This window comes from Archocentrus centrarchus, chromosome 22 (assembly GCF_007364275.1).
Source record: "Archocentrus centrarchus isolate MPI-CPG fArcCen1 chromosome 22, fArcCen1, whole genome shotgun sequence".
NCBI classification, from domain to species: domain Eukaryota; kingdom Metazoa; phylum Chordata; class Actinopteri; order Cichliformes; family Cichlidae; genus Archocentrus; species Archocentrus centrarchus.
This window is the reverse complement of record NC_044367.1, coordinates 15,984,105-16,000,781: the sequence shown is the minus strand read 5'-3', so window position 1 is coordinate 16,000,781 and position 16,677 is coordinate 15,984,105. Positions and strand designations below refer to the sequence as shown.

General features: G+C 39.1%; 1 protein-coding gene across 1 annotated transcript in view; it reads left to right on the top strand.

Annotated features, from left to right (window-relative positions):
- Positions 1-1,707: 1,707 nt before the first annotated feature.
- Positions 1,708-16,677, top strand: part of cdin1 (CDAN1 interacting nuclease 1) — a 54,856-nt gene continuing 39,886 nt past the window's right edge. Inside the window, exons 1-5 of the mRNA XM_030718923.1 lie at positions 1,708-1,929; positions 2,211-2,311; positions 12,760-12,805; positions 13,849-13,913; positions 14,727-14,787. Coding sequence (XP_030574783.1) covers positions 1,927-1,929; positions 2,211-2,311; positions 12,760-12,805; positions 13,849-13,913; positions 14,727-14,787 — 276 coding nt within the window. The 5' untranslated portion in view covers positions 1,708-1,926. The remainder of the gene's footprint in view (positions 1,930-2,210; positions 2,312-12,759; positions 12,806-13,848; positions 13,914-14,726; positions 14,788-16,677) is intronic.

Sequence of the window (16,677 nt, the reverse complement as noted above, 5' to 3'; positions counted from 1 at the left end):
ACACACAAGGGCAAGAGTAGACACCTGCACACAACAAAATCTCTGATCCCCTTGCTTTTGAAGCCATTACAATACACAGCCTTCCAACCTCTTCTCTGATTTTTATCATTTTATACCACTGCATTACACTGATCCTTTTATACCTATTACACACGCGGCTCCCCACCAAAACCCCTGATGCTCTGATACCTAGATGGGTAAACTGCTCCTCCTGCCCCTGACCTCAGCCCTTTGTAGCAATCAGACCAGACTTCCTCAGTGGCCCTGATCTTATCTGGCTATACCAATCCCACTACACAGATCCCTTTTGTAACAACTACAGAGCGCTGAGCCCTTTCAAACCCAGGCACTATGCTGGTGAACACACAGCCCAAGACCTCAACTCATCACAGACATCATACTACACTGCCCAACAACAATGAGTGCTATTTTCTGACACTGCACAGGTCAAATAGAGCCTTTCTGCTCACCGATCCATTGTTCACCCACAATGCAGAAAACCAAAAGAATGTTTGACTCTACTATAGAATAGACTGATATTATTTTATGGCCATTCAGGCGATAATAGACATTTGAGTTTGGATTTTTTTTTTTTTTTTACACATTTTAAGGCCAATTTTTTGTGACAGTGATTACCTTTTATATTTCGGAAAAGAAAAATCAAACAGAAAATGGACCGAAGATGACAAAACATTTAAGAGAAAATCTATTAGGGAATGAGGTTTAGCGCTTTTCCACAGAGACTAATTATACAGTAATGCCATTGTAGAATTATATTGATCTCAAGGGATGTATTTGGTCTTCAAGAATAACCCCTATCTTAGTGTTGTTTAAAACAACCATTTTTTTTTAACTATACATTGCAATATATTTAAAATTTCACTTTATATTTTAGTCGTGTAAATTGAAGCAATATACATTCACTGCTGAGATGAAAGGCTGGTGGATTTTGGTGGTTGGAGATGACCCACAATATTTCCGGTAGAAGTTAATCGTGGAGTTAGGGGAACACAAGTCATATGCCTCCCATTCAGCCACTAAGAAAGGTTAGAGAATATACAGTAGACATTTTAATTTCAATTACTGCGCTAAAAACGGAAAATAACAATTGTTTAATATGATGGAGTCAGCTATAAAGATGCTGTGTTTTGGAGGTGGAGTGGAATAATTATGTGGGCGCTCGCTCTCTCTTTTCAATTATTATTATTTTTTTTGTGCAAGAGTTTTAAAACTCAAAAAAGGAAATTAATTTAAACAGAACTATAAACAAAAGACCTATGCTGCTGAAAGTTCTGCCTGAACCCTGTGGTTTACATCAGACTGTATGCTACAGTACAAAAATATAAACTTTATGGTGAAAGCTCAGGTGAGGGGGCAGCATCTGTCAGCATTTTCTTTTTCTTTGACATCCCCAGCGAGTGCCATAAATGTAAGCGCAGAAGCAAAACCATGGCTAAAAATGCGTTAAATCTGTCACGCTATTAGTGAAACTGTAATTCACATACGCATCAGGGAGGCGTTCCCTTATTTCTCACTGACTGCGGCTCCGTTTTCCCGTTACAACCCATCCCTAGAAATCATCTAGAAAACAGTGCAGTTCATGTATTTCAGAGCGGCTGGACTGCAAAATACAGAAGACGAGTTGAACAGAAGAGCCTGCATCTTTTCATTACTAATACCTACTTTTTCTGCGTACATCATTGGCAGCCGACGAGAACGCAGTTGCAGTGAGCAACACATCTCTGCTTGACACCGCCTTCGAGCTACACAATAACCAATCATCGGTCGGCATACTCAGCTCCATGGATTCATCTACCAATCAACTCGCTGTTCACATTAAAGTCACTCCTTCAACTTCCTAGCGGGAAGCAGCTATCGGGGACTGTACTAAGGGTGCAGGAATTGAGAGTAAACGAGCCCTTTCGCATGGTATTTATTGCTTTTAAACTATTTTTGCAGCATGTTGCACACAGTAGGCATGAAGCAGGCTAATACCTTGGGGACGCAGGAGGCTTTATGTTATGATATGCGTTTAGTGTGTTGCAGGTGTAACATAAAGCTAAGCTTGGTTAGCAGTACAGCTAATAAACCAATAAAACAGCTGTTTTTGACAGCTGTCAGTCACCTGGCACACTGTCAGGTCACGTTGTCACAATTTAATGAAGAAGCATAAGTTAATCAGATTCTCATCCTCTGTTTGTTACTCAAAGATGAGACTGTCCCGGGCTGAATATAAAGCGATAGTGCGATGGACTGAACACCTGAGACCTACACGTCAGTGTATGAAGATGCTGAAGGACAGGTTTCCGAGGTGAGTGGTTGTATACTTTATTTTACATGTTGCTGACTGTTGCTGTTCTGTAAGTGAATGTTAATGTTTGCAGCAAAAAGACCATCAAACTCCTGTGCGTGAACATCTGTTACCACACATGATAAAACAATGAGTCATGCCCAAAAGAGACAAAACAAGACGTGTTTAGATTATTGGAAATTAATTAATGTACTGAAGAGCATGTTGAATCAAATTTAATCTTTATTGCCTGACTTCAGCTCCGTATAGCAGAATCATTTTTTCCCATCTGATTTTATCTTCTACTATGCCGCATTTATGATCCCATTTGATTCACTTGTTAAGATCACTAATTAATTCCACACAGGTTTCTGCATTGGCTTCCACCACAGCATTAGCCAGTGTTTTACCATGCAGGTCCTGCACATCCAGAAATCGAAGAGAGAGGTTAATGGTTGTATTTGCCTTTCTCCTTGACACTGAAGGCCCTCTTTTTATTGAATGTAACATGTGTAATCCCCCAAGGCCTCCAGGACAGCATTGCTGATCCCGTCGAGGTCACTTACAAAGTCGCATGTATTTGGAGCTTCCTACTTCCATTGTGCCCTAATCACCAATCTAGAAGAAGGTATCAGGTCCCCAAAGGGGATGCCATGGAGTTTCAGCTTGCCTTTGTTCTCACTGTCAGCATTTTACAGAATATGTCATGCATATAAAGTGGATCCAATATCCCTCATGTTTAAACACTGAAACACTGAAGTCCTTCTTGCGTTTATTTCCTTTTTGTTTCCTCACCCAAACTGCCTTTAACAAACATACCAAATGCCATCTTTTGTACTGGTGTGTAATAATTAAATGAAAACACCACACAGTTTTCATTCCTGTAATTCTCCACAGTCCTCCTCTCCCAGAGGTGCTTGCTCTTTTTGTTTAGTCTTGCTGGTTATTATTATTACGTTCACCATAACCAATCTTGGGGAGGCCCTTGCGCTTTAAATCCCTGAGTCTCGTCACTGGGCCTGACAGACAGGCACGGCAGCAGTGTTTTCACAGTCTGCGAAATTATTCTGGTTGTCCAATCAGCTGAGCTGGGCTCTGGAGGGTTAGTGATTGGACTGGCAGGAAATCAGGCTCTTAAGACATAACATATCGACTAGGCCATCCATCATCTCTTAGCATGCGCTCAGGCACAGCAGTCAGCCCCCCCCACCCCACACACTCCCCCGTCCCCTCAGACCGTGTGGGAGCCCTGCCACTGCGTAAATATTGGCCAGGCTGAGGCTGGCAGTGGTTGGGTTGGAGGGGGGGGGGGGGGGGGGGGGTTTGGGGCTTTATTGTGGACAAGCTTGGACTAAGGGGATGGGCAAGAGAATGGTTTAGTTATAGTAGTCAGGAGAATAGACAGTCATATTGATATCAAATCATTTTGCAATGTATTATAGCTGATTTCCAGCTGATGGAAACTGTTGAATAAATTGTAAATTGGTATGTTGTTTACAAGTATAATAGCAGAGGCATGGATTTTATTTAGATAGTTCTATTATTTTGTTAGAGTATATCTATTTTTTTCAGGGTTTTCCTTAGACCAATTTAGACAGAGCTAGTGGACTTTCACCAGCTTTGTAATAAATACATAATTTTTTAAAACTGATTTTGTTAGTTGTGATATTATTTACTTAGTTAAAATCAATATTGAGTAGAAATGGCAGGAAATGCACAGACAAACAAAGTAACACAGTCTATACCTTAACTGTACACATGTAGTCAATGACCAAGGGCTGACTTTGAGCCAGTAAATACTGTGCAGTTCTCTTTTATGCTACATTAATCCCATTTATCCAATAAGTATAAGAAAGTACTTCTCAGGTGAGTGTTAAGGCACACTACTGATGAGATATATTTAGTTTGAGAGTGTAATTCGGTACTACAGTTACCAGTTACTAACTTTTTAGGATTTAGGTGAAATCATAAAAGATTTGATGGCCCTCTGTGGTTATTTTTACAGTTCTGCTCTGGCTAAATTAAGGTTTTTGGTGGGATTAAAGTTTGGATATTTTAATAAAAGGAGTTGAATATATATTGATATAAAAATTATTTTTCATAATATCTTATATCTTATCTACAGCAGATAGATGTTGACAAGGTTGAAAAAAAATATTGTCTCTCTTATGTTGTTAAATTTCTTCCAGTTGTTGCCTCTTAGTGTTTTTATTAATAATTCAACTGAAATAACCATTACCATTAAAGTCTGAATGCTGTATAGAGTTCAAAATCATTTCATAGTCATTGCTTTTGATTGGGGACTTAAATGAAAGAGAATTTAAACTTGGAACAAAATGATTGTTATAGACCATTTCAAGGTAATTTCCACAGAGAGTCTGTCAGTCTTTTGGTTGTATTATGAAAAGGGTTTGTGGGAGGAGAGAGGGAGTGTCCTATAGACAGACAGAAAGAGAAAGATTGTGATGTGGATTCCCTCATCTGTAACGGCTGCATAACACAGATGTTGGGAGTCATCTGTCAGCCTGGCCTCTCTTGCAGGGCCCGAGCTGCTCTGGGGGGAAAAGAATTGGACACGGTGCTGTCACTTTTCACCCCCACTCACAATGGAGGGACATGCAAATATCAACCCCCGTTCTTGCCCTATCTTCCTTGCCCTCCTCGTAGCCAGTCGTGGTGTCCTGTCTACTATCTGGACTGTGGCTAGGCAGAAAGGAGGAGGGGAGCTGGGGTGGTGGTGGGGACTCATTGCAGGCTGGTGCAAGGGGAAATGTGACATCAGTCCCATCAGGTCCTTCTCTTGCCACATATTAGAATTGGAAATGATGGGCTGCTCTCTCAGGCCTTCCCTGACTTCCCTTGGGTCTAGAGGGGACCCCAGTCCTTCTACCATTTGTCCCCAGAGAGAGGTGGTGCAAGGAGGGCAAGATAAAGAGGGAGGGAATGTGTGAGTCCTCTGTGTCCTTCTGTGCTATATTATGAATGAATTGGGATGTAATGATTACCCCCCTCCTTAAAATGCCATTCAGCTCTTTATATAGCTTTCGCAGTGATGAAAGCGAAAGTGTGAGCAAAAAGGGGCAGATGCTGCTTTTTTGAAAAAAACAAACGAAAAACACTTAAATAGTAAAGTGTGAACCATCTTTCCCCCCTAAACATAGTCAGTCCCTCTCTTTTATTTATGCACACACACACACACACACACACACACACACACACACACACACACACACACACACACACACACACACACAGTTCCCTGGTGAGGAGTCCCTGAACGTTTTTCGAATCGGGCCCTAATGTGCCGTTTTCATCAGCACTGAGGCGGGCTGCAATATGGTGCTGGAGCTCGCTCTGGGAATATGAATGTTGATTAAGCATGCGTTCAGCCTTTTGAAATTCTGAAGAAGTGTCAGAATAATGGATGTTGAGCAAATGTCAAGCATTTGTTAATTTCTGTTATTTGGGGTTTATCTAGCATGATCTTTGGAAGGAAAGCGCAGGGCAGGGTTGTTGTGTCATGTGCCATTGATATGATGATTTCTTGGCTACACTTTGTTTTTGATGGTAATATCTCAGCCCAGCACGAAGCTTAGGGACTTGCTCATTGATTATTTATTGTAGTTGTATTGTTTACGTCTTTGTTTACATGGTGGTTAAAGTTAAGGATTTGGTAACTGGGGCAATGTGTTGATGGAGAAAAAAATTACATATCACTCTGATTTTCCAACGTGTGTTTATTTTTTATTATTTGTTCACAGCTTTTAAGGGCTCATTGCCAACATTTTAGATATATCAAAGCCTTGCAATGAATATATTCAGTTCCTGGATTGTTTCTAGGTTTTTACCTTTGATTTCCACTATTGTCCCTGTGGAATCAACTGAGTTTCTCCACTGCAGCTCCTGTGAAGGTAGAACTCCACAACTGTTTTGTAGGCTGGAAGTGGCAATGACATTACCCAGAGACTGATCAAGTGCAGAGCCTGTGGGGCCAGCCCCGACAGCTTCCAGTGCATGGCCTCACACTTCTGGCTGCCCATATTGAACAAAACACAAACTGGCAGTTGGGGCTTAGGGGTACAACCCTTGAAGGCTGAGAAGCTGGCTAAATAATTCCACGCCTTTATGTGGTTAGATGAGCATTGGAAGGGTGAAGGGATGAATGAAGTGTAAGCAGAGAGGAGAGGTGTGGAAAGAAGAGAAGCTGAGTTTACAACTTCATGTCAGGCTAAAGAGTTCATGAATAATAGATGCAATCAATTACTTGATTAGGAAGCAAAGGAATGACTACTTCCTCCTCATATCAGAGGGATGTTGTCCAAGCACATTCCATAGATTGCAAAGCTTTTTTGGCTCATTGGTCTAAAAACACAGAGGTAAGCAGCTTGTTCTCAAGTTAGGTCTGGTTGATGGAAATTATATAGCACCCTATCTTGAAGGTTGAAAACTGCAGTTACTGGAATGATAGACTGAGTAGGTCAATATTAGTAGAGTGAAACTATTGACATTGTAATCTGAGTTATTGTGAATAAGATCAGCATCGGTTGTACTTGATGTTAGAGTGTCAGTAGTAGTGCTGTCACTGAACCCCTCAAAGCCATATACACTCTGAGGGAAACCTACAGTTCAGCTGGGCAGTTATATCAGTCTCTAGCCTGAGGTTCTCTTTGCATACTGGAATCAATTGCAGAAGAAGAACGAAACAAAATTGCCCAGAATGGTACAAGTTCCCCAGCTGCGCTTGGGGGAATAGGCAATTGGTCAGTGTAATGTGTTTCTTTGCCAGACCAGTGGACACTCGCCACTTGACGGATAGCATGAACCTCATTTTCTGTTTTCCATGAAAGCTTGCAGAAGCAGCAGTGACAGTAATTATGCTTTAACAATGGCAAAATACTACAGTTATAGCATGTCTTGCCACAGACAGAGTGGTGAAGATCCCTCGCTTTCAGAAGGAATCACAATTAGAGTGATGATTGTAGGGACTTTCTCGCTCTTTTTACCACCATTATATAACAGTTCTGACAACTCAGGGCACCTCAGCAGACAGAAATTTTAAAGATTGTAATAAAGTAAAGGAAGCGTGGTAGGGGTCATATTATGCCTCTGCTAAAACCATTTCTGTCCACGGTCCCCTACAGCCTTCTAGGTATGGCCTGCTGTGGTAAGATGGTTGGGGGTGGAAGGTTCATTCTCAATGGAAACTGGTGAATCCTCCTTTGGTTATGGAAGAATATCTTAAAAATATTGTTTAAAAGTCTACATTTTCATAAAATGCCACAATGATTGTGTTAATTGTACTAAAAATAAGCCTTTCTTCTTGTTCTTGCATAGCAAAAATTGTAAATATTTAAATTGTAAACACGTGCTCTTATTGAGCAAGTATTTGTTTGAAGCTAAATGACACACTGAGATTTGTGTTTGTTTCTATCTGTTGTCAGAATATATAACATTTATACATTAATGCATAAAGATTTTTTTTTTTCAACTCATTTGTTTGGCTGCTGATGACAGTAAGCTTAGCTGAGAAACAGATGTTAGCATTTTGCCTATCAGCATGCGTAATTAGCAGCATTTGCATATCCAGTGTTTTCAGCTTTATAAAATACTGATCCATAGAAAAGTAAATGCTTCACATAGTGTTGTCAGCACTCTTGCTTGAATGAGGTATTTTTAATGGTCAAAAAACTCCCTATGCTAAAAAATAATTTACTGAAACTTCTATTATAGTGTAATGTAATATAGGTGTAGAAATTGGGATTTAAACTAAGTTTTCTCAGATTTTGTAAAAGTAAATATTTCTTCCATGCCGTTCTCTTCTGAAAATTGTTTCATTGCCAGCAGTAAAAATATGTGCGACGCTTCCATTAGACAGTTCCATGCCCCGAAGAGTCACACCATTCAACACACTCTGCATGCAGATCCACCAAATGCTAAAATACTGTCGCAGCATATGATACCAATGCCATTAGCCAGGTGGCTTTCATTACCCAAATTACAGCTATTGTTTATAATTAATTATTTGTAAATAGGAAGTTTCCAAATATAATTGATAGTTTGAATTTCCCCCGTCTCCTATTAATTAGGTTGATGGGATTTTCAAGGCTTTTTGCTGTGTTTATGTTTAAGGCACTGATACAGCCTGAATGCACAAGAAAATAAGTCAATTCAACACTCAAACTTGAATTAGTCAGATTCACAGCCACTGGGTAACCTAGCTTAATAGTGCCTGAAGTACTGACCAGACAGCCATACCAGCTCAGTGACAAAGTGAAAGTCCCTAATTGTTTTTAATTTAATCTGCTGCTTTACTATTTTGGGTGCCAGTGCATATTAATGCTCTGTCTTATGTTGTAAGGAAGGGTAATTAGGTTGAGAGTGAATGATTCCCTAACCACTCTTCTGTCTCCCAACCTTCTGTTTCCCCGTGTTCTAAATTATATCCGAAAGGGGCGATTTTTATTTTCTTCTTTTTACATAAAAGCCACTGTAAGCTTGCACTGCAGTGTCACAGAGTGTTGTCCGTGGCTCTTCAAATAATATTTTGTGTGTTCTTTGTTTGATGAGAGAGATTTTTTAAAATGTAAGGGAGACAGCGTTCAGTGAACCCAAATGTTGACCTTGGCATTTTACCAGTGCATTGAATAAAAATAGCTTGCTTTATGTACACAATTCACAAAGGGTTCAGTACTTCCTGTCTTCAGTCACAGCTAGAACTGTTTTAGATTCACTCATTTTCAGTTTTAACCTCATAATGAAGATACATTTATATATTAGAAAAGGTTGCAAATCTTGTTACCTTATCATCTCATTTCGACTGTTTTATCATATCCTAACATCACATGTTGCATACAGAAACTAAGCATTTGGCTGTGCTTGCTATGTGCACAATTCTGAATAAAATGCAGGCTACTAGATGTGTTTAAGGATAACAAAAGGCAGACAGAAAGGCAGCTGGTTTTAGACTTGTTAACATATTGGGTTCATTTTTGTAACCACTGAGACAGGACAGAGTCGCACAAATGCTTGTACTGTGTGGCAATGGAATAGATGAATTATAGTAAAAATGTAATACTCCTGTTCAGTAGGCAGATCAAATCCTCGTTGTAAGACGGCAATTGGCTACATATTTTAGCATGAGGTGATCTTACTGCACCCAAGAGAGGACAGGTTGGATATACATTAATGTAAAGCCTGCAATAACTTATTGTTAATGTCTGTTAAATAAAAAAGGGGGATTATAGCAGTGTAAAACTTGACAGACTCTGCAAACAAGTCTTGGGTTTAATCCAGGTATCTGCATTCAGCACTTCATGTTGCCCCTCTTTGTTTCTTTTATTTTCTTCACATCTCTAAATAGTTAGTGTTGTTTTTGTGTCAGCAAAATCAGTTTGAGGTAAGAAATGAAAACAGAAGTCCCCAAAGTTCTTAGTGTTTTTGAAACGGATATGTTTTCATAGATATTAAGAGTCGTTTATGTCCCTTTAAAGTTAACAGGGTATAGATTTAGCAATTAAGCAGTAATCATGCTCATTATAGAGAGTAATCCATTTAAAACGTAACAGATGTCTGTTCCGACAGGGGGATCATGATGGTCCCATGCCAACAATAAGGCTGTAATGCTGTTGAAATGCTCAGGTGCAAGGTTGAAGTGTGGAAGAAATTTTTTCCCTCCCTTAAGTGTCCACATGTTGACAGTTGACCATTTAATGGCCCACTTAATTGCGGTGGCCCCTTCACCCCTAAGCATCATTATAAATTAATGCTGAGGGGGGTAGGGTGCTTTTTTTGTTGTTGTTTTTTTGTGTTTTTTTAATTCTCTGAGAACTTCCTTTGTTGTCTTCTTTACTTTCAATATTTGGTGCTGTAACTTGTTGCTTTAACATGTTGTACTCGAGTACACTTGAGCCCAAAGTTCAGTATGTTTGATATGTGTGAGTGTCGCACACTGCCCACGGGCATAGTACAACAATTCGTGTCGTGGTTCTTGTTGAAGAGCCAGACTTAGGTGCGAATAAGAAGTACTTGAGTATGGTACCCATCAGATGTGAAATATATCGGTATTAAACTCATGATATGAGGTTTGAAGGCAGGCATGACTGTGTGGACTAACCTCATTTGTGAACCCAAAACAAAACCACCAGTAATGTGGAATACTGCTCAGCTTAGGAATACTCTAGTAACATTATCAAGTTGCTTAACAACTGTGTCAGTAGGATTTGGTGCACATTTTATTTTGTTTATAAGCTGTTTGATAGGTGTACTTAGGTAATAAGCAGGGAATTTGGGGGGCAGCAATTGTCTTGGACGATGTACAAATTAATTGCACATAATCTGGAAGCATTGTTAGCTGTTTTTCAGCTAGAGCAATAAAACAGTTTAAGAGTGGTGTCTAGGGATCCTAAGATGACATCTTGGGTTCATCATAAATGGCCGAACTGTTCCAGTGGTTAAGATGCTTTCTTTAAAAAATGGTTGCAGACAGACAGTCCAGACAGAACTCAGGATTTGACATTCTTTTGGCTTTGTCTGTATGTCACAAAGTTAGTTTATGGTTTTTAGTGATTGATGTTGGTGGCCAGTGTAGATTCAATATTTTAATGCAGATTGGAAGCTTCAGCTTCTCATGAGTATTTACAAACCATTCCCAGTTGACTTGTAATGAAAAGTCCATTAAATTTAACAATCAAGTGTACTGAGTGCAGTGTATGGAGACATAAAACCACTTGTGAACATTACAGCGCAGTGGGTGTAGTGGCACATGTGTGTGTGGTTTTTTTTTTTTTTTTCTTTTTTCTTTTTTTGTTTGGTTTTTTGTTTGTATTTTTTCGACATGCTGCGTGAAGATTAACACAGTCCAACTACAATCATTTCTGTCACCCATTTAAATATCCGTAACTCAAAGGTCACAATGGCGGCTGAGATGGATATCGAAGGGGCTGCAAGTCCCTGTTGGAGCTGTCTGTTTTCCAGGTCTGCCTCTCTGCCAGGTGTTTGACATTGACTGGAGCTGGAGATAAATGTAGCTTATGGCAACCCATGGAATTGACTGACTCTTGGGAGTCACAGTTTCATGCAGTGAAAGTTTCCATTTTCAAAGCCTATGAAGGATCTAGAATGGCCCATATGCTATTACAGACAGCAAAGAAAGGATTTTTTTTTTTTTTTTTTTTTAAATGTGTCTACGTGCAGTCACACAAACAAATACCGGCAATCACAGTAGTCATCTAATTTGCAAAGAGATAAATTGAAATAAAAGGCATACAGTCAGGTCAATATGTTTTTGGACAAGGATAAGATTTTCATAAATTTTGGTTTGTGCACCACCACAGTAGATTCAAGATAAAGCAATTGAGATATGACTGTGTAGGCTTTCAGCTATAATTTAATGGGTTTAACAAAACTATTGTTTAGGAATTACATCTACCTTTTACATCATTTTTGACAGGCTCAAAAATAATTGGACACTGATCTTTGTTGCTGTTTCATAACAAATCAAGGTGATGTAGGGTCTGGAAATGATTCAAAATGTTGAATGTGTATATGGGAGCGGTTCATGGGACTTGTCAATATGCAGCCCAGAGAGATTTCAACTGAAGTGAAAAAGCCCCACATTAAGTTAAAAAAACCCAAAAAAGCTGGACCTCTCAGAGTGATAACAGAATCTTACACCACACCTAGACACAACAAGAAGACTGAAGGAGGTAGTGTTATCGGATAAATTCAGTTCAGCATTTGGTCATGTTGATCAGTTTCTATATAATTAGAATTATTTTAGTTAGTCCAGTTACTTTTGAACCTATGAAAACAGGAGTCTTTTAAAAATGTCTGTAATTCCTTAACAGTATATACAAAAGTTGTCAAACTCTGTGTATTAGAGTAAGTCTACACTTCAAAATCACATTTTGATTGCTTCTTTTATGGTGGTGAGAAAAAAATAATTATGTTTTTGTTCATCATGTGTGGACATGACTGTAATTCCTCGTGAATGCCATGTTTTACTCACCATTTAGATTTTAACCCTGTCGATTATTTGCATGGATATCGTCAATTTATCTTCAGTTTTGTCATCTTTAGGTTGGTTGGGTTTTCTTGCCTTTGTGCAACTTTACAATAGCAGACACTGCACATGAATTAAGATTGGTTTCGCTTTTGGCACTTTTCCTGGAGAGACAAAGGATAGAAGAAGATGCTATGTATTAATGACTGAAAGGAAAAAAAAAAAAAAAACAGGCTATATTTTTCTCATCTTTCATACCCCACACAACCTCCCTCTTTCAACTTCCCCCACACTATCGTAGCAGGAATCCTTTTGTCAGAGGTGTTCATCTGGAACAACTTTGCCACACTTGTTTTCATGTTCTTTTAGATTACAGGGCAGCTGGCCCCAGCTTTGAAGCTCCCTTCTCCCTTTGTCTCTGTGCAATGCACTCTGGTAATTAACTTTGTCCTTCTTTTATTTGTTCCAGTCACTCGCAGTCCACTCTTCTGAGCATCTTCTCCCTGGAGTACCAGGTTAGAAGTTTTCTTCCTTTGTGAGCCCTGACAGGTGCCTAATTGAATGATGAATGTCCCTTTATTTCTTTGTAATTGAACTGCCAGCTTTCTGATTGGTTTGGAGGATGCCCCCCACCCCCACCAGCATACCCCCGTTTATTTCACCCCACATCGCCACCCCCTCCTCCTTCTCACGTTCATGTTGAGGGCCTTTGCCTGCCTGAGCCTCAGTGGATGTCTGCCAAGCCTTCCCATCCATCTGTCTAATAACATCTAGCCCCTGCTTATTTGGTGGACCTGTAATAAATTATGCTAAACCATTATTATTCTGACAATAATAATTTCCCTGTGTAGTGCGGCTGCGTGTGCTAAATGTTTGCTGACTCGCACTGTCACTGCTGCTTTCCACGGCTGACAGTGGATGATGATAAATGGCCACTGCCGCCAGTGGCAGAAGGCAGCACAAGCAGAAAATGGAGTCATTTATCATCCCAGTGACAGGTGTCAGTCACACTGCCCGTCTCTGTGGAATTACATTTTTTCTGTGTAGTAGTTTTTAAATAAGTTGTTTTTAACCAGTGCTCTTCCGCTTTTATCCTCTGTTCTCCTCCTTCTCGGCAACGATGGCAATTGAATTGCATAGAAATGTCAGGGTGTGAAATGTGGAATAATGTCATTGTTTGATCAAAAAAAAGGGGAAATGAATACAGGGTTTGAATCAGGAAGGTAGAGGGAAAAGGCTGCTTTGAACAAGGGTGCCTTGGCACAGTTTGACCCCTATGAAAATTATTGGAATTAAATTGCTGTTGCAATTGTTCATAAAGAATAGAGCATGGAAGAGAAGCCAAGGGTGAACAAGTTAGCATTTTAATCAGGTCAACCGGAAATGGAAAGCGTTTTGCTCCTATGAAAAGTACTTAATGATGTTTCTTGATGTTTCTGTGCATGCATGTATGTATGTATCTGCATGTATGTGTCAATTATTTTAACTATAATGATTATTGTGTTAGGAATCGTCATCGTTCTTCTTCATATTACTCTTATTATTATTATTATTAAAGAAGCGGATCAAAAGGACAATCTCAAGACACCATGTGCCGGATGTTATTGAAAGCTACTACCAAAGGTATTGTATTACTGTGCTTTATATCATTTTGTTTATCTTGTCTTTTCTTTCTAGATCTCTCTTTTTATTGTTTCCTCATCTCTTTTACTGTTTTTCATCTTTCTTTAATCTTTTTTTAAAATCGTTCACCCACTCGTGTGTATGTGTGTGTGTCCCATGACAATTATAATCTCCTCCAAACAAATCACCACCCACAGGATTCATTCCAGACCCCCACTTGCACCTGCTAAGCTAAAGCTCTGTTCTCCATGTCAAGCTGAAAGCATGAAAGTAAATAAATAAACCAACCGTTGGACATTTGCCTTACACAGGTTTATGATGGGATGATTATCCATAATTCAATGAACATGGTTAAATTAAAAAAAAAAAAGAACTGAAAACAGGCTGTACTGGGGAAAGCCTCTTTGCATATTGCAATTAGCCTTTATCTAGCTTATTAGGCCATTGTTCTGGGGAAAATAAAGCTGGATAATGCACTTCTAATCCACTTACCACAACAAACCTCTGAGATGATCTGGGTAAGATCTAACGTGTGTTGCAGGTTTAGCTGGCGAGGGAATAAAGGCTTTTTGGGCGGCAGGGGTTAACTAACTATCATATGCTTGTCTGGCTTCTTGGAAATTTGAAGCCCTTCAAGCAGTGCTGTTTTAACCACACGGAGCCTGCCATATGCCACCCAGGGCAAAGTCATCAGGGACATTAGCATGTCTTGGCTAGCCTGATCTAGCCCCCTTCTACCCTTCTGTCTGCCTTTGTGGGCCATGTTTTTTTTTCTTTTTTTCACTGCTCTTGTTATTCTTTGTTATAATGAAGGTATCTGAGTGAAGCCAAGGCACAGCCTACTGCTCCTGTCCTGCTTGAATTGGCCAATGAGGTAATAGTATAACTTTTTTTCCCCCCTCTCTGCCTTTTTACTTGCCAATGAAAAACACATCTCAGTTTATACTTTATTTTTTCTATAAATGGATAGATAGCAGTTGGCTGCAGTTTTTGATTTTCTCCCTTGTCTGTTAGTCATTATCGAAATTGGTAAAATGGTTGGCTCAATTATCAATTATTTAATGTAATTAGCTCTCGGCTCATTAAGCAGATGTGAAAATACTTTTTCTGTTTTATTATGCAATTTTCCAAATTGCAGTTGAGGCAGAGTTGCTATAAACTGCGGACAGGTGAGACTGGGGTCATTAGCTAATTCCTCTCTTTATTATTTGATCAGTTATTTACTTTAGGAGGTAGGTAAAGAATTTCCAGTTTTGTTGCTGTACCAGCAGTTGTTTATGTGCAGCTTAAATCCACATCATTCAGTGGTACAAAACTCAGGTCCTGGGTGGTAGATACTTGTTTTTGCTGTAAAATAGCTGTTTCTTTGATCATTTAAATTAATCACATGATTGAGTTTCTGTACTGCACACTAGTGAAAAATTAAAAATTATTCAGTGGCCTCTTGTGTTGATCATATTTTGAATCTGGTTAGTAAATTATCACTTTTATTAGGGTAACGCTAAACACTCAGACACTATATATTAGATGGTTACATTATGTCTTACGTCTTACTGTATGGTTTGTGAAGCCACAATAAAATAAATATTTGCTTTTTTTTTTTTTTTTTTTGGTCTTTCAAGTCCCTCTTCTTGTGATTATACTGGAAGAAAAGACCTGATAACCTTTTTAAACATTTAAATTCCCATTTGAATTTTGATTGGCGCATGCAGTAGGCAATGAAATTTGAGGGTCTCTTAATCTAAAATCACAGAAGTTCGCATGCATCAGTGCTACCTCAAAGCTAACTGCCATTATTCATTCTCAGTTTAATTGACGCATGATTTTTTTTTTTCTTGAAAGAATCCAATTCACCAAAGAGATAACTGTCTATGAACCATTTAACTGTCATCTTAATATGGTACTTAACATTTAAACCAAGCACTCATGGTCTCCCAGACTGCTAATTGATGTAGTTTCATGCCTTTATGAGACAATATATCTCCAACAGAGGAAAATGATTAACAGTGATGAAAACTATTCATAGATATTTTTTTGCCCTTAGAAGAAGCCCATGAATCAGAGATATACTCAATATCCACTGTTTTTAGCTTTATGGGAATTTTATGCAAATGTTACTTAAATGTGGCATCAGAACAGGTACAGTTATACTGCACTGTGTGTGACCCCCATTGCTTTATAGGTTGATAAAACCAGAATTTTAATTGTCAATAATTATTTTTAGGAGAAATTTAAGGACCTGTAAATCTTAGTCACATGTTAAACTCGTGAAGTTATGTGGTCTGACCAGTGAATGAAGATAGGCTCGTGATTAATATGAAAATTAGGGAGATGCATGTACCTCAACTAATCAGGTGATCTTTATTCAGGCTGAGCCTGCATTGGTAATGTTGCCATTTTTCATGTGTCAGCTCTGATGCGGGTTACCAAGAATCTGATTTTCTCTGGCTATTCAGGGTTTGAGTGGTGAGCCGGCCAGTAAGCACAAAGAGAAAGGATGGAAGGGAGAAAAGAAAGTGAGGGGAAATTAGAAGAATTAGAGAGAAGAAAGCAAGCTACTGTAACTGCAGGCTACAAACGCTAAGTCGGAGTCAGTGCTATCAGAGGTCTTAATGAAGATGTAAACTCTTTCCTCACCCCTTAATTATTATAGACATGCTAAGCTTTTTTACTAGCTGCCTTCTTAGTGCAATATTATGGAGATGTTAACAAATACTACTGTGGGTAAAAAGACATTGTTTAGACAGAAGCATCTCTGCTCCCA